General features: G+C 47.2%; 1 protein-coding gene across 3 annotated transcripts in view; it reads right to left on the reverse strand.

The window, feature by feature from the left end:
• The window catches only part of strn3 (striatin, calmodulin binding protein 3), a 342,931-nt gene that overhangs the window by 106,219 nt on the left and 213,710 nt on the right, over window positions 1-23,002 (reverse strand). For all 3 annotated transcript variants that reach the window (XM_078233702.1, XM_078233700.1, XM_078233699.1), the window contains one exon: window positions 2,535-2,668. In XM_078233702.1, coding sequence (XP_078089828.1) covers window positions 2,535-2,668 — 134 coding nt within the window. The remainder of the gene's footprint in view (window positions 1-2,534; window positions 2,669-23,002) is intronic.

Consider the following 23,002-nt stretch of genomic DNA (forward strand, 5'->3'; position numbering starts at 1 on the left):
GGCCTACTCCTGCTCCTTTTTCTTATGTTCTAATTGGAACTGAAGATACAATGGGTTGTTTATATTAGTGCTATTTCTCTCAGTCTTGGGATGGACAGTCACTGGTCCTTATTTTTTCATGATGTGGAGATGCCGGCGTTGGACTGGGGTAAACACAGTAAGAAGTTTAACAACAGCAGGTTAAAGTCCAACAGGTTTATTTGGTAGCAAAAGCCACACAAGCTTTCGAGGCTCTGAGCCCCTTCTTCAGGTGAGTGGGAATTCTGTTCACAAACAGAACTTATAAAGACACAGACTCAATTTACATGAATAATGGTTGGAATGCGAATACTTACAACTAATCCAGTCTTTAAGAAACAAAACAATGGGAGTGGAGAGAGCATCAAGACAGGCTAAAAAGATGTGTATTGTCTCCAGACAAGACAGCCAGTGAAACTCTGCAGGTCCACGCAACTGTGGGAGTTACAAATAGTGTGACATAAACCCAATATCCCGGTTGAGGCCGTCCTTGTGTGTGCGGAACTTGGCTATCAGTTTCTGCTCAGCGACTCTGCGCTGTCGTGTGTCGCGAAGGCCACCTTGGAGAACGCTTACCCGAATATCAGAGGCCGAATGCCCGTGACCGCTGAAGTGCTCCCCAACAGGAAGAGAACAGTCTTGCCTGGTGATTGTCGAGCGGTGTTCATTCATCCGTTGTCGCAGCGTCTGCATAGTTTCCCCAATGTACCATGCCTCGGGACATCCTTTCTTGCAGCGTATCAGGTAGACAACGTTGGCCGAGTTGCAAGAGTATGTACCGTGTACCTGGTGGATGGTGTTCTCACGTGAGATGATGGCATCTGTGTCGATGATCCGGCACGTCTTGCAGAGGTTGCTGTGGCAGGGTTGTGTGGTGTCTTGGTCACTGTTCTCCTGAAGGCTGGGTAGTTTGCTGCGGACAATGGTCTGTTTGAGGTTGTGCGGTTGTTTGAAGGCAAGAAGTGGGGGTGTGGGGATGGCCTTGGCGAGATGTTCGTCTTCATCAATGACATGTTGAAGGCTCCGGAGGAGATGCCGTAGCTTCTCCGCTCCGGGGAAGTACTGGACAACGAAGGGTACTCTGTCCACTGTGTCCCGTGTTTGTCTTCTGAGGAGGTCGGTGCGGTTTTTCGCTGTGGCGCGTTGGAACTGTTGATCAATGAGTCGAGCGCCATATCCTGTTCTTATGAGGGCATCTTTCAGCATCTGGAGGTGTCTGTTGCGATCCTCCTCATCCGAGCAGATCCTGTGTATACGGAGGGCTTGTCCGTAGGGGATGGCTTCTTTAACGTGTTTAGGGTGGAAGCTGGAGAAGTGGAGCATCGTGAGGTTATCCGTGGGCTTGCGGTACAGTGAGGTGCTGAGGTGACCGTCCTTAATGGAGATGCGCGTGTCCAAGAATGCAACCGATTCCGGAGAGTAGTCTATGGTGAGCCTGATGGTGGGATGGAACTTGTTGACGTCATCATAGAGTTGTTTCAGTGATTGTTCACCATGAGTCCAAAGGAAGAAAATGTCATCGATGTATCTAGTGTATAGCATCGGTTGAAGGTCCCGTGCGGTGAAGAAGTCTTGTTCGAACCTGTGCATGAAGATGTTGGCATATTGAGGTGCAAATTTGGTCCCCATGGCTGTTCCGTGTGTCTGGATGAAGAACTGGTTGTTGAAGGTGAAGATATTGTGGTCCAGGATGAAGCGGATGAGATGTAAAATTGCATCTGGAAACTGGCAGTTGTTGGCGCTGAGCACTGAGGCCGTTGCAGCAATGCCATCGTCATGGGGGATGCTGGTGTAGAGTGCTGAGACATCCATTGTGACGAGGAGCGCTCCTGGTTCAACTGCTCCATGTGTGCCGAGTTTCTGTAGGAAGTCCGTCGTGTCGCGACAAACACCGCTCGACAATCACCAGGCAAGACTGTTCTCTTCCTGTTGGGGAGCACTTCAGCGGTCACGGGCATTCGGCCTCTGATATTCGGGTAAGCGTTCTCCAAGGCGGCCTTCGCGACACACGACAGCGCAGAGTCGCTGAGCAGAAACTGATAGCCAAGTTCCGCACACACAAGGACGGCCTCAACCGGGATATTGGGTTTATGTCACACTATCTGTAACTCCCACAGTTGCGTGGACCTGCAGAGTTTCACTGGCTGTCTTGTCTGGAGACAATACACATCTTTTTAGCCTGTCTTGATGCTCTCTCCACTCCCATTGTTTTGTTTCTTAAAGACTGGATTAGTTGTAAGTATTCGCATTCCAACCATTATTCATGTAAATTGAGTCTGTGTCTTTATAAGTTCTGTTTGTGAACAGAATTCCCACTCACCTGAAGAAGGGGCTCAGAGCCTCGAAAGCTTGTGTGGCTTTTGCTACCAAATAAACCTGTTGGACTTTAACCTGGTGTTGTTAAACTTCTTACCTTATTTTTTCCCCAGGATAAGATCTGTGCAAAACATTTATGGCTGCTTAAATACAAAGAATGCAAAATCAGAATCTATTTAGGTTACATTAATCATACTTACATCATAACTGAAGTCTGCATCATTTGCTACCGTCAAGTCTGCAAGGTCACCAAGGCCCAAAACACTTTCCAACACATCATCAGGACCCATGATAAATGATTTGCCAGTTCCAGACGGAAAAGTCAGTGGCTCAGCTAAAAAAAAACATATTTATATCATGAATCAATCATAAATGTAAACAATTTTCAGAACATGAATGGTAATTTGATATATTCCCCTTAATAAAACACTGATTTGCTTTATCCATGTTTTCATTTCTTAGCTATCAGAATAGCTGATATTAAACTCTACCAGAGCCATAGGCAGTCCACAGGCATTTCACATAATAGATACACAAAGACCAATTTAATATATTCAAAGGTCAATTTCAAAGCAATGTTGAATGAGTCTTGTGGATGAGATCCCTGCTCTCAAGTTGAACCAGTGATTCAAGAAAAGGACAAAGGAAAAAATACCATACAAAAGAAAAGTCTCATCAACAATACCCCGAAACTTCACATTTACTTGTAAGCAACCTGGCAGATTCAATTGTGGCTTTCAAAAGGGAAAATGAATTAATTTGATTTGATTTATTGTCACATACAGAACATAGAACAGTACAGCACAGAACAGGCCCTTCGGCCCACGATGTTGTGCCGAGCTTTATCTGAAACCAAGATCAAGCTATCCCACTCCCTATCATCCTGGTGTGCTCCATATGCCTATCCAATAACCGCTTAAATGTTCCTAAAGTGTCTGACTCCACTATCACTGCAGGCAGTCCATTCCACACCCCAACCACTCTCTGCGTAAAGAACCTACCTCTGATATCCTTCCTGTATCTCCCACCACGAACCCTATAGTTATGCCCCCTTGTAATAGCTCCATCCACCCGAGGAAATAGTCTTTGAACGTTCACTCTATCTATCCCCTTCATCATTTTATAAACCTCTATTAAGTCTCCCCTCAGCCTCCTCCGCTCCAGAGAGAACAGCCCTAGCTCCCTCAACCTTTCCTCATAAGACCTACCCTCCAAACCAGGCAGCATCCTGGTAAATCTCCTCTGCACTCTTTCCAGCGCTTCCACATCCTTCTTATAATGAGGTGACCAGAACTGCACACAATATTCCAAATGTGGTCTCACCAAGGTCCTGTACAGTTGCAGCATAACCCCACGGCTCTTAAACTCCAACCCCCTGTTAATAAAAGCTAACACACTATAGGCCTTCTTCACAGCTCTATCCACTTGACTGGCAACCTTTAGAGATCTGTGGATATGAACACCAAGATCTCTCTGTTCCTCCAGTCTTCAGAACCCTACCTTTGACCCTGTAATCCACATTTAAATTAGTCCTACCAAAATGAATCACCTCACATTTATCAGGGTTAAACTCCATTTGTCATCTTTCAGCCCAGCTTTGCATCCTATCTATGTCTCTTTGCAGCCTACAACAGCCCTCCACCTCATCCACTACTCCACCAATCTTGGTGTCATCAGCAAATTTACTGATCCACCCTTCAGCCCCCTCCTCTAAATCATTAATAAAAATCACAAAGAGCAGAGGACCAAGCACTGATCCCTGCGGCACTCCGCTAGCAACCTGCCTCCAATCCGAAAATTTTCCATCGACCACCACCCTCTGTCTTCGGTCAGACAGCCAGTTACCTATCCAATCGGCCTACTTTCCCTCTATCCCACACCTCCTCACTTTCATCATAAGCCGACCATGGGGGACCTTATCAAACGACTTACTAAAATCCATGTATATGACATCAACTGCCCTGCCTTCATCAACACACTTAGTTACCTCCTCAAAAAATTCTATCCAATTTGTGAGGCATGACTTGCCCTTCACGAATCCGTGCTGACTATCCCGGATTAATCCGCATCTTTCTAAATGGTCGTAAATCCCATCTCTAAGGACCTTTTCCATCAATTTACCAACCACCGAAGCAAGACTAACCGGTCTATAATTACCAGGGTCATTTCTATTCCCTTTCTTAAACAGAAAAACAACATTCGCCATTCTCCAGTCCTCTGGCATCATCCCCGTGGACAGCGAGGACCCAAAGATCAAAGCCAAAGGCTCTGCAATCTCATCCCTTGCCTCCCAAAGAATCCTAGGATACATTTCATCAGGCCCAGGGGACTTATCGACCTTCAGTTTATTCAAAACTGCCAGGACATCCTCCCTCCGAACATCTATTTCCTCCAGCCTATTAGCCTGTAACACCTTCTCTTCCTCAAAAACATGGCCCCTCTCCTTGGTGAACACTGAAGAAAAGTATTCATTCGTCACCTCGCCTATCTCTACTGACTCCATACACAAGTTCCCACTACTGTCCTTGACCGGCCCTAACCTCACCCTGGTCATTCTTTTATTCCTCACATAAGAGTAAAAAGCCTTGGGGTTTTCCTTGATCTGACCCGCCAAGGACTTCTCATGTCCCCTCCTAGCTCTCCTAAGCCCCTTTTTCAGCTCATTCCTTGCTAACTTGTAACCCTCAATCGAGCCATCTGAACCTGTTTCCTCATCCCTACATAAGCTTCCCTCTTCCTTTTCACAAGACATTCCACCTCTTTCGTGAACCTCATGTATTAGGATACAGTGAAAAGCACTTTTTCTTGCTCGCTATACAGGCAAAACATATCATTCATGAAATACATCGGGGAAAAGGATAGGTTGTAAAATATAGCGTTGCAGTTATAGGTAGGGTGAAGAAAAAGATCAACTTAGTATATGATAGGAACAAAGCTGTTCTTGAATCTTTTGGTACGTGTTTTCAGACTTATGTACTATTTTCCCGATGGAGAAAGAGCATATATCCGAGGTGTGTGGGGTCTTTGATTATGCTGGCTGCTTTCCTGAGGCAGCGGAAAGTGTAGACAGAGTCAATGGATGGAAGCTGGTTTGTATGATGGACTGGGCTATGATCACAACCCTTTGTAGTTTCTTGTGGTCTTGGTCAGAGCAGGAGCCATACCAAGCTGTGATACACCCGGAAAGGATGCTTTCTATAGTGCATCTGCTGAGAACGATAATGGACATGTTGAATCTCCTTAGCCTTCTGAGAAAGGTGGTGTTGGTGACCTTTCTTAACTATAGCGTCTGCGGGGGGTCCAAGACAAATTGTTGGTGATCTGAACACCTAGAAACTTGAAGCTCTCAATCATCTCCACTTCACAACCATTGATGTAGTCAGGGGCATGTCCTCCACTATACTTCTTGAAGTCGATGACTAGCTCCTTCGTTTTATTGGCATTGAGGGAGATTATTGTAATCACTCCATTTCACCAGATTCTGTACTCCGTCTCATCGTTGTTTGAGATCCAACCCACTACTGCGATGTCATCAGCAAACTTTGGGGAGGCAATGGCTTAGTGGTATTCTCGCTGGATTAGTAATCGAGAGGCCAAGGGTAATGCTCTGGGGACCTGGATTCGAATCCCACCATGGCAGATGGTGAAATTTGAACTCAATTAAAAGTCTAATGATGATTACGAAACCATTGCCAATTGTCGTAAAAACCCATCTGGTTCAGTAATGTCCTTTAGGGAAGGAAATATGTTGTCCTTACCTGGACTGGCCTACATGTGACTCCAGACCCTCAATGTGGTTGATTCTTGGGGTTTCCCTCAGGGATGGGCAAAAAATGCTGGTCCAGCCAGTGATGCCCACATCCCATGAACGAATTTTTAAAAAAGAGTTGGAGCACAATTTGGCCACAGTCATAAGTGTATAAAGAATATAGTAAGGGGCTGAGGACACTGCCTTGCAAGGCACCAGTTTTGAGGATAATCATGGAGGTGTCATTATTTATATTTACTGATTGCAGTCTATGGGTTAGGAAGTTGAGGGTCTAGTCGCAGAGGGAGGGTCAGAGCCCTAGGCCATGGAGTTTGGTGATAAGTTTTTTGGGATTATGGTGTTGGAGGCTGCGCTGTAGTCAATAATTAGAAGTCTGACAGGTGTCCTTGTATCCAGGTGTTCCTGGTGCAGTGTAGGGCCAGGGAGATGGCATCTGCTGTGGACCTGTTGCAGTGTTGGCAAGTTGTAGTGGGCCAGGCAATCTGGACGACTGGAATTGATGTGTGCCATGATTAACCTTTTGAAGCACGTTTAAGAGATCCGTAGATAGGTTCATGGACGAAAAGAAATTGGTTTAAGTTGGAGGGTCACAGTTTTTTTTTTTAACTGGTCGGTGCAACATCGTGGGCCGAAGGGCCTGTTCTGCGCTGTAATGTTCTATGTTCTATGTTCTATAACAATGGATATCAGAAGGACCAGGCGGTAGTCATTAAGGCATGCTGCCTGTCTTTTCTTTGGTACAGGGATGATGGTGGTCTTCTTAAAGCAGGTAGGGACCTCAGATTGGTGTAAGGAGGTGTTAAGGATGTCTGCGAATATCTCCGCCAGCTGGTCCGCGCAGGATCTGAGTGCTCGTCCGGGTACCATCTGGGCCAATCGCTTTCCGTGGGTAAACTTTTAAGAAAACCAATCTGACGTCTGCAATGGTGACCTCGGATACCAGTTCGACCGAGGCTGTCGGGGCGGATGACGACCTCTTGCTAACCCCCAGCTCAAAATGAGCACAGAATGCGTTGAGCTCATCAGGGAGGGATGCATTGTTGCGATTCTATTCGTCTTCATCTTGTAGCCTGTTAGGTAATTGGATAATTATTTAAAGAGAAACAATTTGCAGGGCTGACAGTGGGATTGGAGTGTGGTAAAGATGTGGGAGTGGGATTAGCTGAATTGCTCTGACAGTAGATGAGATGGGTGAGCTGACCTCTTTGTGGTTTTCCCCGAGGATTTTGCACCTTCCTTTAAGTTGATTATTCTTCCTTATTGTTCATTCCTTACCAATGACAAATTTAAATCTTAATTTTTCACTTTATCACAAACATACTATTGGAGGCGCATGAAAAAAATAGGAGAAATAACCATGTGAAACTAAAGGTAAAGTAAGAAAGCCAAATAGAAAAAGATACGATAATTTAAACAGAAAACAGTGACGAACAATTCAAAATGAGAAAGTGAAAAAAGGAAAGACAGGCAGAAAGTTTTACTGAAACAGTATTGATCCAACAGACCTTGCATGTAGAAAACACGTATAAATTCAAAATTCAAACATTCAATTGCTATCTTCATTGTGAATGACAAAGCGGATTATGGGGCGGCATGGTAGCACAGTGGTTGGCACTGCTGCCTCACTGCACCAGGGACCTTGGTTTGATTCCGGCCTTGAGTGACCGTCTGTGTGGAGTTTGGATGATTATGTGTCTGCGTGGGTTTTCTCCAGGGCCTCTGGTTTCATCCCCACAGTCCAAAGATGTGCGGAGGATAGGTGAGATGGCCATGCTAAATTGAATCATAGAATCCCTACAGTACAGAAGGAGGCCATTCGGTCCATCGAGTCTATACCAACTACAATCCCAACCAGGCCCTTCTTCGGTAACCCCACACATTTACCCTGCTAATCCCCCTGACACTACGGTCAATTTCGCATGGCCAAACCACCTAACCCGCACACCCGGAGGAAACCCATGCAGACAGAGAGAGAAAGTGCAAACTCCACATAGACAGTGACCGAGGCTGGAATTGAACCTGGATCCCTGGCACTGTGAGGCAGCAGCGCTAACCACTGTGGCATGCTACCCCTTTAATGCCCCAAGATGTGTAGGTTAAGGGACTAGCCATGGCAATGCACAGGGTTATGGGAATAGGGCGGGGGTTAGTCCTGGATAAGATGCTCTGTCGGACAAATGATGCAGACTCAATGTTCCGAATGGCTTCCATCTGCACTCTAGGGATTCTATGGTTCTAACGAAGTGAACAATAGCAGTCCATATTAAAAGTCCTTGATCAAAACATATTCTCAAGTTGCTGTCAGGTTTTCCATTATTCCTGACTAAATATTTAATATAACCAAATAATTGCCCATTCTCCAGGACTATGTAAATAAACTGTTAAACTACATACCAGAGCCAGAGCACAATGTACACCAATATGCTTGACTACTGAGTTAGAGACTGGGCAGGATTTTACAGCCTCACTCGTCCCAAAGCCGTAAAATTTCGCCCATGGTTTGCCCCTCACCCGCTCCGATTCCCATGGTGGGCAAGATGGTAAAATTCCAGCCAATAAGTTCTCCACATTACGCTGTTTATAGGTAGAGGCAGAGGTAGAGAGGTCCTCAGAAAGCAAATTCTCCAAGAGAAGGAAAGAAAGCAAAATAAGTCAGCAGACCAGTAAACCAAGATCAATCTCTCACACATTCCACCTCCCAGTCATGGATTAGGTTATCAGTCTGATCACCTTCTTAATCAAGGAAGCACAAGAGTTTCAGAAGGATCCCCAAATGGGAGAAGTGAGGGAGAGCACAAGCATCAAAGCAAACTTTAACATACTCAAATAGGTTAAGTTTTATGTCCTTTGGGCAGAATTTTCCCAAAAAATGACAAAGGCATGAAAACCAGTGCAATTCCCACCAATTCGCATAGCATGATCCCAATCACGATCTACCCACATTTAGTACAATGAATGATCCCCCACATGACGGCGGCACAGAGGTTAACACTGCTGCCTTACAGCGCCAGGGACGCGGTTCGATTTCCAGCTCGGGTCACTGTCTGTGAGGAGCTTGCACATTCTCCCCGTGTCAGCGTGGGTTTCCTCTGGATGTTCCGGTTTCCTCCCACGATCCAAAGATGTGTGGGTTAGGTGGATTGCCACAGCAACCGCTGCAAGACGTGCCGGTTCATCGACACGGATGCCATCATCTCACGTGAGAACACCATCCACCAGGTACACGGTACATACTCTTGCAACTCGGCCAACATTGTCGACCTGATACGCTGCAGGAAAGGATGTCCCGAGGCATGGTACATTGGGGAAACCATGCAGACGCTACAACAACGGATGAATGAACACCGCTCGACAATCACCAGGCAAGACTGTTCTGTTCCTGTTGGGGAGCACTTCAGCGGTCACGGGCATTTGGCCTCTAATATTCGGGTAAGCATTCTCCATGGCGGCCTTCACAACACACGACAGCGCAGAGTCGCTGAGCAGAAACTGATAGCCAAGTTCCGCACACGAGGACAGCCTCAACCGGGATCTTGGGTTCATGTCACACAATCTGTAACTCCCACAACTTGCCTGGACTTGCAAAGTCTCACTGGCTGTCCTGTCTGGAGACAATACACATCTCTTTAACCTGTACTAATGCTCTCTCCACTCACATTGTCTGTACCTTTAAGACTTGATTAGCTGTAAAGACTCGCATTCCAACCATTATTTTGTAAATTGAGTTTGTGTCTTTATATGCCCTGTTTGTGAACAGAACTCCCACTCACCTGACGAAGGAGCAGCGCTCCGAAAGCTAGTGGCGTTTGCTACCAAATAAACCTGTTAGACTTTAACCTGCTGTTGTTAGACTCCTTATTAGGTGGATTGGCCATGTTAAACTGCTCCTTAGTGTCAGGGGACTAGCTAGGGTAAATGCATGGGGTTATGGGGATAGGGCCTGGGTGGGATTGTGGTAGGTGCAGACTCGATGGGCCAAATGGCCTCCTGTAGGAGGGGACTGTAGGATTTTATGATTCTATGATGAAACACACCGAGCCAGAGTCCCCAAGCATCTGATTCATTCAATCCAGGATTCAGCGGAGGACTGAAATCAAGAAGAGCTGCATTTAAATGGTCTATCAGCATTCGCAATCAAACTAGGAGGATGGTTGCAAGGAGACCTACACCACGTTTCTTGGAACAGGACCTAACCAGACTTCTGGACATGGTGGAGGAGGCAGGCTACCATTTACCGGTGTTGGAAGGAGACCCCAAAGTAACGTAATCAATTCCGCCTGGGAGACGGTGGCAGCTGCAGTCAGAATGTCACTATTAATCCACTCTCTGCCACCTCGCAGGCCTCCCCAACACCCAACCTCCTAGCATCTTCCTCAAAGCCTCCCCAGCATTCCTCATCGCAACCCCTTTCTGCCTAGGCGTAGTGCTCACATATGCTACTCGCTATAGACCGTCTACCCGGCTCTTAATGTCCTCTCTGTGTCCCAGCACGAGAAGACAGCCCATAACGAAAGGGAGAGGGAAAAGATAGTGGGGGGTGCCCAAGTTAAGACTTCTCACCCCTTATGAGGAAAGAGCAATGGAGATCACAGTGGAGGGCCAGGAACGAGTCACCACTGACAGAGATGTTGCCTGCACCAGAGAAGTGAGGATCCACTACACCTTCAATTGAGTTGTTTATTGCCCAGGCTCTTGTCCTTCCCATTTACTGAACCCACGTCCCTTGTCTTGCAAGATCACCAGCTGACGAGGCCAGGCTATCCAGTGGCACAGGAATCCTTGTCAGCACCTCGGAGGAAAACACCAAAGAGACATCACATCTCTTACCTGCATCATCCACCATCTCAGAGAGACACACCTCGATGGGCAATCTTAGCAATCAGGTTTCTGTGTCACTATCTGGTGAGAGCATCACACAGGTAGACAGGAATGTCCTTGGATTGGACAGTCACATCTGCTAGATCCAAGGACAGCGACCCCTGCCACCATCACCACCACCCCACCCCACCCACAAAGGCAGAGTTGGGAAATCCAGGAGCGTTTGTCAGCGACATTCCTGCAACTGGAAGGCCGATTGGAGGAGTCCCAAAGACTTCAGTCGCAGGAGATGCTGCTGGCGTTGCATAGCACCCAATACTCAAGGGTGGTGTCCAAGTGGAAAGCCTGGGGCAAAATATATGACCCATGAGTGGTGAAGTTCAGGCATGGAGCAGGTTCTTACGACCATGGCTGAGGGCCTTCAGAGATGGCCCAGTCACAGAGGAGCATGGTCCAGACACAGAAGCATTGCTGAGGGTTCGGACACCACGGTGCAGACAATATCGGGTCTCCAGGACCGGCAGCACTAGGTGAAGCTGAGACTTCTGGAGATCACTCCACTCTGTCCCATGGAGTAGCACAGGGGCCAAGGAGCACCCCAAGGGAGGAGGAAGCGCTGGAGCTCATCCCAAGGCCTTCTACCGAAAAGACTGACACTCTACAGTTCTTCTGACTCCCCACTTCCTGACACCGGCGTATCTCAGGGGCAATGGGAAAAACAGGCTGACACAGCAATACCAGGGCCATCTGCAAATCGGCCAGGAGCCTCCAGGTCCAGGCCCACCAAAGGATGTCCGCCAAAGGGATCCCAGGCTACAGGGAGTGGAAGGCAGCAAGCCAATTCACTTCTGGCGTGCATCCTGGGGAGACACCTAGATGAAGCAGTAGGCCAGGCAAAATTAAGAAATGGTAGGAGCACAGAGTGGGTATGGGTGAAGTCGGACACCATTAGTAAGAGCGGTGATAATGTGGACTCCATGAGACCCACAATGACAGACATCTTTGAATGACTGCCTCATCACTCACTGAACCTTTAACTTAGCCCCCTTCCCCCCCCCCGGAGCAGTGGGACAAAGACCCCTACATTTACCCAGACATGAGTCCAAAAGCTAGTGTGCAGTTGGCACAGACAGGAGTCAGGCATAAGCAGAACCCGAGGGGAACAGTATAGCTTTCCTCACAGCATCATCATCACCCTCCTGTCTTGACAAGTGACTCACTGATACTGCCAACCTAGGCTCATCACCATGGTGATATGTCAAAGAGACCTTCAGAGGCGGAGAGGTGTTATGGAGCTGCCAGACAGAAGGCCTACTAATCCACGAATCCGGATGCTGATCCTCTTGGCCAGTCGCACTTTGGCCACCATCTGTCCTCAATCCTCTGGGTCCTCCTCAAGCTTGTGTTCCACTCTCTGCTGGTCCTCCTCATCAGAGCAAGCAGTACGTTCCAGAGTGTCACCCCGCTGCTGCGCCAGGTTGTGGAGGGCAAAGCAGACTACAACAATTTGGGAACCCTCTGGGGCTGCGTTGAAGAGCACTGCTGGAACAGAAATGAATCTTCAGCAGCCCTATGCATCATTCAATTACTGTCGAGGTGGCAATGTGAGCCTCATAATGGTTCAGTGCTGCTGAAGATGCGTTTCTGCTGCCTTGACCATTTCAGGGCCACCAGGAATGGGTGTCCTCCTCCTACAAGAGGTGCCAGATCCTCAAGGACCGCACTGTCTACTTGGTCATTTGGAGTTTTCAGTGGCACATGCTGTTCAACAACTCATTGAAGGACAAGCATATCCTGTATACCTGGGGTCTCCTCCACTGTCTTCTGTCCTCCTCCTCAGCCTGATGGGTGGCTGGGAGCTGAGCCTGACCAGCAGCCCCCTATTGTTCTGGTGCAGGCTGCAACCTGGATTAGCCTGGTCAGAGTCTATGACATCTGTCCGCCTCCAGACTAGTAATCAGGATGGATGTCAGCTCCACTGGCTCCATCTCAAATCAACTCAATAATCAGGGAGGAATGGGAGGAGGGAGAGAAAGAGAGACAGACAGAGACAGAGACAGTTAAGTCATTGCCATCTCTATTAGCTGCTGCCCTTAACACATCATTGCGTCAAAGGCAACGGTCACTGTCCATGCCCCTACATCCTTGCCAACAGACTCCCATCTGGTTGTTCCCTTCCTTCACATCAGTAGCAATAAAGTCCATCATGTGTTGTGGCCCATATGAACCATGAGGGCTCCTAGATCCTCCATCCTGTGCAAACGGGTAGTCATTTCTGTGAGGCGCTAGTCTATCCCTCCTGAAGCCTGGCACTCAACCTTCATCCCTGGAATCAGATTTGTAGAATGAGGTCAGCTGAGACTGACGAAGGATAAATCATGATGACCAATCGGTTGAACGAGCATAACTCGCAGAAATGTAAGAAGGCACAAGTACTCTGAGGCAAAGAAGAGCCACACCAATAGGCACCATGGATGCTCAGGATTGGACACCCCACACGCGATCTTATTGCTCTCATGTCTTCATACTGAATACACCTGGGCACTCACTGCATGACCTATGGCTTAAACCCCAAACGCACATTCCATATTGCACCCCACCCTTTCGAATATTACTGTCCCACTTTCTCCTTCTCTCTCTGGGTGACATGCAGCCAACCCGAGGATGACAACCTACAGTCTTATTACTACCTTCTACTCAAATCAGGAGCCCCAATCCCCCAGGTCATTGACAGCCATAGTCTGCACAATTCTGTTCAACTCTCTGGTGCTCACCCTGAAAGTTCAACAGTGGCTGTGAGTAGGTTAACATTCAAAAACCCTTGCACTCTAGTGTCTCAGTGAAGCCAGCTGCTTGAATTTTTAAAACATCTTTCATGCAAGCCACAGAGCTCTGTCATAACTGAGATTGAAAAAAAACGAACCCGCTCAGGTCAACCTATAACACAGACTACGCTGAGAGACTTTGCCATCGCACCTCTCTGACTCCTCAACCAACTCATACACCAGCTCTACAGCAAACGCCACAGCGGAAACCAAGATAGAGTCCATATTCTCAACTTGCGCTCAGGACGCAGACCAGCTGCAAAATTCTGCCAAGCAGACGAGTCAAATGAACTACGCCCTCTACATGCACAACAAGAACAGGAAACTTGAGAAACTCGGCATCACCACCAGCAGCAACCAAGCCTCTCCCGGTACCACAGTAGGAAACAGTACCACTGCAGGGAAGTCCACTGTCAACTTATCGGACTACATACTTCAACCAGATGAAATCGAAGTTCTCAGCCGAGGGCTCAATTTCTGCCCCACCACCAAAATAGACCCCATCAGTCTCGCAGCAGACACAGAGGAATTCATCAGGCGAATGAAGCTGCGGGGGTTCTTCCACAAACCCCAAGAGGCCAACAGCGAACACAATGAGACAGCCAATGAACCAGAACAGCCGACAGAGAGATCCGCAGTGCAGCAACCGAAGAGGAAAGAGTCAAATTGGACTCCTCCGGAAGGCCGCTGCCCTCGACTTGACATGTATGCCCAAGCCATCAGGAGGTGCGTCAACACCAAATTCATCAGCCGCAATCACAAGTCAGCCCCGAACATCACCCAAGCACAACGCAACGCCATCCGCGCTCTCAAGACCAACTGCAACATTGTCATCAAACCAGCAGACAAAGGAGGGGCCATCGTCATACTGAACAGAACGGATTACTGCAAAGAAGTGTACTGACAACTGAACAACGAGGAACACTACAGACAGTTACCCGCAGATCTAACCAAAGAACACACCCGTCAACTCAACAGGCTGATCAAGACATTTGATCTGGAACTTCAGAGCACCCTCCGTGCTCTCATCCCATGTACTCCCCGCGTTGGAGATCTCTACTGCCTCCCAAAGATACACAAGGCAAACACACCCGGCCGTCCCATCGTATCGGACAATGGGACCCTGTGCGAGAACCTCTTCGGCTACGTCGAGGGCATCCTGAAACCCATTGTACAAAGAACCCCCAGCTTCTGTCACGACACTACGGACGTCCTACAGAAACTCAGCACACATGGAGCAGATGAACCAGGAGCACTCCTCGTCACAATGGATGTCTCGGCACTCGACACCAGCATCCCCCACGACGATGACATTGCTGCAACTGCCTCAGTACTCAACGCCGACAACTGCCAATCTCCAGATGCAATTTTACAGCTCATCCGCTTCATCCTAGACCACAATGTCTTAACCCTCAACGACCAGTTCTTCATCCAGACACACGGAACAGTCATGGGGACCAAATTCGCACCTCAATATGCCAACATCTACATGCACAGGTTCGAACAAGACCTCTGCAATGCACAGGACCTTCAACCGATGCTATACACTAGATACTAGAGAGCACACTGAGGTAATATGGGCTGAAGTTAGAAATAGGAAAGGAGCGGTCACGTTGTTAGGAGTTTACTATAGACCCCCAAATAGTAATAAGAGATGGGGAGGAAGAAATTGCTAAGCAGATTATGGATATGTGTTAGGGTCACAGGGTAGTTGTCATGGGGGACTTTAACTTTCCAAATATTGATTGGAACCTTTGTAGGTCAAATAGTTCGGATGGGGCAGTTTTTGTGCAGTGTGTGCAGGAGGGTTTCCTGACACAATATGTGGATAGGCCGACAAGAGGTGAGGCCACATTGGATTTGGTACTGGGAAATGAACCGGGCCAAGTGTTAGATTTGGTTGTGGGAGAGCACTTTGGAGATAGTGACCACAATTCGGTGTCTTTTGTTATTGCAATGGAGAGGGATAGGGCCGTACGACAGGGCAAGGTTTACAATTGGGGGAGAGGTAATTATGATGCGATTAGGCAAGAATTAGGGGGCATAAGATGGGAACAGAAACTGTCAGGGAAAGGCACTAATGAAAAGTGGAACTTTTTCAAGGAACAAATACTGTGTGTCCTTGATAGGTATGTCCCTGTCAGGCAGGGAGGAACTGGCCGAGTGAGGGAACCATGGTTCATGAAAGAGGTGGAATGTCTTGTGAAAAGGAAGAGGGAAGCTTATGTAGGGATGAGGAAACAAGCTTCAGATGGCTCGATTGAGGGTTACAAGTTAGCAAGGAATGAGTTGAAAAAGGGGCTTAGGAGAGCTAGGAGGGGACATGAGAAGTCCTTGGCGGGTCGGATCAAGGAAAACCCCAAGGCTTTTTACTCTTATGTGAGGAATAAAAGAATGACCAGGGTAAGGTTAGGGCCGGTCAAGGACAGTAGTGGGAACTTGTGTATGGAGTCAGTAGAGATAGGCGAGGTGATGAATGAATACTTTTCTTCAGTGTTCACCAAGGAGAGGGGCCATGTTTTTGAGGAAGAGAAGGTGTTACAGGCTAATAGGCTGGAGGAAATAGATGTTCGGAGGGAGGATGTCCTGGCAGTTTTGAATACATTGAAGGTCGATAAGTCCCCTGGGCCTGATGAAATATATCCTAGGATTCTCTGGGAGGCAAGGGATGAGATTGCAGAGCCTTTGGCTTTGATCTTTGGGTCCTCACTGTCCACGGGGATGGTGCCAGAGGACTGGAGAGTGGCGAATGTTGTTCCTCTGTTTAAGAAAGGGAATAGAAATGACCCTGGTAATTATAGACCGGTTAGTCTTACTTCGGTGGTTGGTAAATTGATGGAAAAGATCCTTAGGGATGGGATTTACGACCATTTAGAAAGATGCGGATTAATCCGGGATAGTCAGCACGGATTCATGAAGGGGAGGTAACTAAGTGTGCTGATGAAGGTAGGGCAGTTGATGTCATATACATGGATTTAGAAGCTACATCATCTTCTCCGAAGCCTTCAACATGTCATTGATGAAGACAAACATCTCGCCAAGGCCATCCCCACACCCCCACTTCTTGCCTTCAAACAACCGCACAATCTCAAACAGACCATTGTCCGCAGCAAACTACCCAGCCTTCAGGAGAAGTGACCACGACACCACACAACCTGCCGCAGCAACCTCTGCAAGACGTGCCGGATCATCGACACAGATGCCATCATCTCACGTGAGAAAACCATCCACCAGGTACACGGTACATACACTTGCAACTCGGCCAATGTTGTCTACCTGATATGCTGCAGGAAAGGATGTCCCGAGGCATGGTACATTGGGGAGACCATGCAGACACTACGACAACGGAGGAATGAACACCGCTCGACAATCACCAGGCAAGAGTGTTCTCTTCCTGTTGGGGAACACTTCAGCGGTCACGGCATTCGGCCTCTAATCTTCGGGTAAGCGTTCTCCAAGACGGCCTTCACGACACACGACAACGCAGAGTCGCTGAGCAGAGACTGATAGCCAAGTTCCACACACATGAGGACGGCCTCAACCGGGATCTTGGGTTCATGTCACACTATCTGTAACCCCCACGACTTGTTTGGGCTTGCAAAATCTCACTAACTGTCCTGGCTGGAGACAATACACATCTCTTTAACCTATGCTTAACCCTCTCTCCACTCACATTGTCTGTACTTTTAAGACTTGATTACCTATAAAGACTCGCATTCCAACCATTATTTTGTAAATTGAGTTTGTGTCTTTATATGCCCTATTTGTGAACTGAAATCCCACTCACCTGATGAAGGAGCAGCGCTCCGAAAGCTAGTGGCTTTTGCTACCAAATAAACCCGTTGAATTTTAACCTGGTGTTGTGAGACTTCTTACATTGAAAAAAAAGTCATTGAAAAAATGACTTCAACCAGCTGCTTGGATGGGAAAAAAAACGATCAAGCAAATCAGAGTTCTGTCATAATTGAGATTGGAAAAAAAGTTACTGAAAAAGCGTTGAGGCCAGGTGTGGAATAGAGGAAGCTCTTGAGAGTTAATGATGTGTAAATAAACAATCTCAATAGGTCTTATGAAACAGACAACAGCTTGCTAAACTACACCGACTCATAAAAGTTAATGGGGTGTGAAATCAAGCACAAACAAACTACTAAGGACTTAAAACAAAAACATAAAATGCTGGAAAAATGCAGCAGGTCTGACAGCATCTGTGGAGAGAATAGAGCCAACGATGAAAGGTCATCCTGACTCTCTTCACAGATGCTGTCAGACCTGTTGAGTTTTTCCATCATTCTGTTTTTTTTTCAGATTCCAACATCCGCAGTATTTTGCCTTGACTAAGGATTTAATTCGGGCGCATCACCTCGGACAGACCACAGAAGTTCGTAAAAGTTAATGCGGTATGAAATCAAATATAAACAAACGACAAATGATTTAATGCAGGCAGACTTCAACATGAGAAGCCTTTTCTTCTCTTTGAACGGTATGCTTTGTCTGTATAGTGTGCAAGAAACACTACTTTTCACTGTATACCAATACATGCGACAACAATAAATCAAATAAAACCCTGTTGAAACTTCAAGGGGTGAGAAATGAACTTTAAACAAACACCAACAATGGGATCAGAACAGACAGATAGCAAGAGTGAAACCACAAAGCCATCTGAAACTTCAAGGGGTGTAAAATGCTTCTACAAGTGAAAAGCTGCAGAGTGGCTCTGTCCTGTGAGAGTATTTTAGGACAGACGGGCTGCAAATGTGCTGTTATAGAGTGTTAAACCTGAAAGAAGGCAGGCTTCAAGGCTGCACAGATCCACTATGACCCCCATCACAGAGGAGCTCCCAACCTGATACACACCAGCCCAGCCCGAGCTCTCCAAACCCCCCCCCCCCCCCCCCCCCCACCCCCCCGGCATCTGGCCAGCAGCTGCTGTGCACCCTAGAGTGCAGTACTCACCTCCTTCAACCCTCTCTGAGTTTTTAAGGACCAGTAGTAATTGGCGCCCATTTGACATCCCGCTGGTGGGAGGGAAGAATCAATTCTGATCTATGATGATATGAGGCATGAATTGGCTATGATGGACCAGGAAACATTACTGAAAGGGAAAGCAGTGGACAGGCAATGGCAGGCATTTAAAGAACAAATAGGTGATCTCCAAAAGCTGTTTATTCCTGTTTGGCGCAAGAGTGGTAAGGGATAATGGATGGATAATAAGCTGGTTAGCAGATAGGAAGCAGAGAGTTGGCATAAATGGGTCTTTTTCTGATTGGCAGTTAGTGACTAGTGGGGTTCCACGGGGATCTGTGCTAGGACCCCAACTTTTCACATATTATCTTAAATGATTTGGAAGAGTGATGGAGCATAGTGTGGATAAATGTGAGGTTATCCACTTTGGTAGCAATAATAAAGAACAAAGAAAATTACAGGTCCTTCGGCCCTCCAAGCCTCCACCGACCATTCTACCCGACTTAACTAAAACCCCCTACCCTTCCGGGGACCGTATCTCTCTATTCCCATCCTATTCATGCATTTGTCAAGACGCCCCTTAAAAGTCACTATCGTATCTGCTTCCACTACCTCCCCCGGCAGCGAGTTCCAGACACCCACCACCCTCTGTGTAAAAAACTTGCCTTGTTGTCTCCTTTAAACCTTGCCCCTCACACCGTAAACCCATGCCCCCTAGTAATTGACTTTTTCACCCTGGGAAAAAGCTTCTGACTATCAACTCTGTCCATGCCCCTCATAATCTTGTAGACTTCCCTCAGGTCGCCCCTCAACCTCCGTCGTTCCAATGAGAACAAACCAAGTTTAGAACATAGAAAAACTACAGCACAAACAGGCCCTTCGGCACATAAGTTGTGCCGAACACATCCCTACCTTCTAGACCTACCTATAACCCTCCATCCTATTACGCTCCATGTACTCATCCAGGAGTCTCTTAAAAGACCCTATTGAGTTCGCCTCCACCACCACTGACGGCAGCCGATTCCACTCGCCCACCACCCTCTGTGTGAAAAACTTACCCCTAACATCTCCCCTGTACCTACCCCCCAGCACCTTAAACCTGTGTCCTCTCGTAGCAGACATTTCCACCCTGGGAAAAAGCCTCTGAGAGTCCACCCGATCTATGCCTCTCAACATCTTATACACCTCTATTAGGTCTCCTCTCATCCTTCGTCTCTCCAAGGAGAAAAGACCGAGCTCCCTCAGCCTATCCAGGCAACTCAATCCAGGCAACATCCTTGTAAATCTCCTCTGCACCCTTTCAATCTTTTCCACATCCTTCCTATAGTGAGGCGACCAGAACTGAGCACAGTACTCCAAGTGGGGGTCTGACAAGTGTCTTATATAGCTGCATCATTGTCCCCGGACTCCTAAACTCAATCCCTCGATTGATAAAGGCCAGCACACCATATGCCTTCTTAACCACCTCCTCCACCTCCGGGGCCGATTTCAGGGTCCTATGGACCCGGACCCCAAGGTCCTTCTGATCCTCTACAGTACTAAGAGTCTTTTCCTTTATATTGTACTCCTTCATCCCATTTGAACTACCAAAATGGACCACGACGCATTTATCTGGGTTGAAGTCCATCTGCCACTTCTCCGCCCAGTCTTGCATCCTATCTATGTCCCTCTGTAACTTCTGACATCCCTCCAGACTATCCACAACCCCACCAACCTTCCTGTCGTCGGTAAACTTACCAACCCATCCCTCCGCTTCCTCATCCAGGTCATTTCTGAAAATGACAAATAGCAAGGGTCCCAGAACAGATCCCTGGGGCACACCACTGGTGACCAACCTCCATTTAGAAAAAGACCCATCTATACCCACCCTCTGCCTCCTTTGGGCAAGCCAGTTCTGGATCCACCGGGCAGCAGCCCCTTGGATCCCATGCCCTCTCACTTTTTCTAGAAGCCTTGCATGGGGGACCTTATCGAACGCCTTGCTAAAATCCATATAAACCACATCTACCGCCTTCCCTTCGTCAATGTGTTTAGTCACATTTTCGAAGAACTCCACCAGGCTCGTAAGGCACGATCTGCCCTTGACAAAGCCATGCTGAGTATTCTTGAGCATACTAAACCTCTCTAAATGCTCATATATCCTGTCCCTCAGGATCTTCTCCATCAGTTTACCAACCACTGAGGTTACCGACTCACCGGTCGGTAATTACCTGGGCTATCTCTATTCCCCTTCTTGAAAATAGGAACCACATCCGCAATCCTCCAATCCTCCGGCACCTCTCCCGTCTCCATCGACAACGCAAAGATCATCGCCAGAGGCTCTGCAATCACTTCCCTCGCCTCCCACAGTAACCTGAGGTACATCCCATCCGGACCTGGCGACTTATCTATCTTGATGCCATTCAAAGATTCCAGCACAACCTCTTTCTTAAAGTCCATATACTCAATCCTTTCAGTCCACCGCACGCCCGCAGTACATCCACCCAGGTCCTTCTCCTCTGTGAAAACCGAGGCAAAATACTCATTGAGCACCTCTGCCATTTCTACTGGTTCCGTACAGATTTTCCCGCCTTCACCTTTTATAGGCCCTATTCCGTCACGTCTGATCCTTTTACTCTTCACATATTTATAGAACGCCTTAGGGTTCTCCTTAATCCTACCTGCCAGGGCCTTCTCGTGACCCCTTCTGGCTCTCCTAATTTCCTTTCTTAGTCCCTTCCTACAAACCGTATACTCTTCTAAATCCCTATCTTCGCCAAGCTCTCTGAGCCTTTTGTACGCTTTCCTTTTCTTCTCGACTAGGTCCCGCACAGCTTTCGTGCACCACGGTTCCTTTAACCGACCAACACCTCCCTGTCTGCTCGGAACGTTGTCCTATAGAACTCTAGACAGACATTCCTTGAAAAACTGGCACCTCTCTTCAGTACATTTCCCCGAGAATACCGCCTTCCAATTTACTCCTCTAATTTGCTGTCTAATGTCTTCATATTTCTTCAACGTCTCCTCATAGCTAATGCCCTCCATGCCAGGCAACATCCTGGTAAATCCTATTTGTACCCTCTCCAAAGCCTCCACATCCTTCTGGTAGTTGGTTCTCAATCCTTCCATAGTTCCTCTCTATCTACTCTTGACGCCAATCTTTCAAATCTCCACTCAACTTTCTCTTCTCCAAGGAGAAGAGTCCCAGTTTCTCCAATCTATCTGTAACTGAAGTGTCTCACCACTGGAACTAATCTCACGAATCTTTTCTGCACCCTCTCTAATGTTTTTGTATCTTTCCTAAATTATGGTGCCCAGAACTAAACACAGTATTCCAATTGAGGCCGATCCAGTATTTTACACAGATTTATCACAACTTACTTGCTTTTGTACTCTGTCCCTAATTATAACATGATGTGGAGATGCCGGCGTTGGACTGGGGTAAACACAGTAAGAAGTTTAACAACACCAGGTTAAAGTCCAACAGGTTTATTTGGTAGCAAAAGCCACACAAGCTTTCGGAGCTGCAAGCCCCTTCTTCAGGTGAGTGGGAATTCTGTTCACAAACAGAGCATATAAAGACACAAACTCAATTTACATGAATAATGGTTGGAATGCGAATACTTACAACTAATCAAGTCTTTAAGAAACAAAACAGCACGAGTGGAGAGAGCATCAAGACAGGCTAAAAAGATGTGTATTGTCTCCAGACAATGAAACTCTGTGGGGGTTACAAATAGTGGGACATGAACCCAATATCCCGGTTGAGGCCGTCCTCGTGTGTGCGGAACTTGGCTATCAGTAACCCCCACAGAGTTTCACTGGCTGTCTTGTCTGGAGACAATACACATCTTTTTAGCCTGTCTTGATGCTCTCTCCACTCATGCCGTTTTGTTTCTTAAAGACTTGATTAGTTGTAAGTATTCGCATTCCAACCATTATTCATGTAAATTGAGTTTGTGTCTTTATATGCTCTGTTTGTGAACAGAATTCCCACTCACCTGAAGAAGGGGCTTACAGCTCCGAAAGCTTGTGTGGCTTTTGCTACCAAATAAACCTGTTGGACTTTAACCTGGTGTTGTTAAACTTCTTACCTAATTATAACACCCAGGATGCCATACACTTTATCAATTGCTCTTTCAATCTACCCTTCTACCTTCAATTATTTGTGCACAAATATCACCAGTTCCCTCTGCTCTTGCATGCCCTTGAGAATTGTACCGTTTGTGATATTGTTTCTCCATGTTCTTCCTTCGCATGACTCTGCATTAAATTTAATCTGCTACTTGTCCACCCATGCTGCCAAAGATATAAT

This window comes from Mustelus asterias, chromosome 18 (genome assembly GCF_964213995.1).
Source record: "Mustelus asterias chromosome 18, sMusAst1.hap1.1, whole genome shotgun sequence".
Classification (NCBI taxonomy): domain Eukaryota; kingdom Metazoa; phylum Chordata; class Chondrichthyes; order Carcharhiniformes; family Triakidae; genus Mustelus; species Mustelus asterias.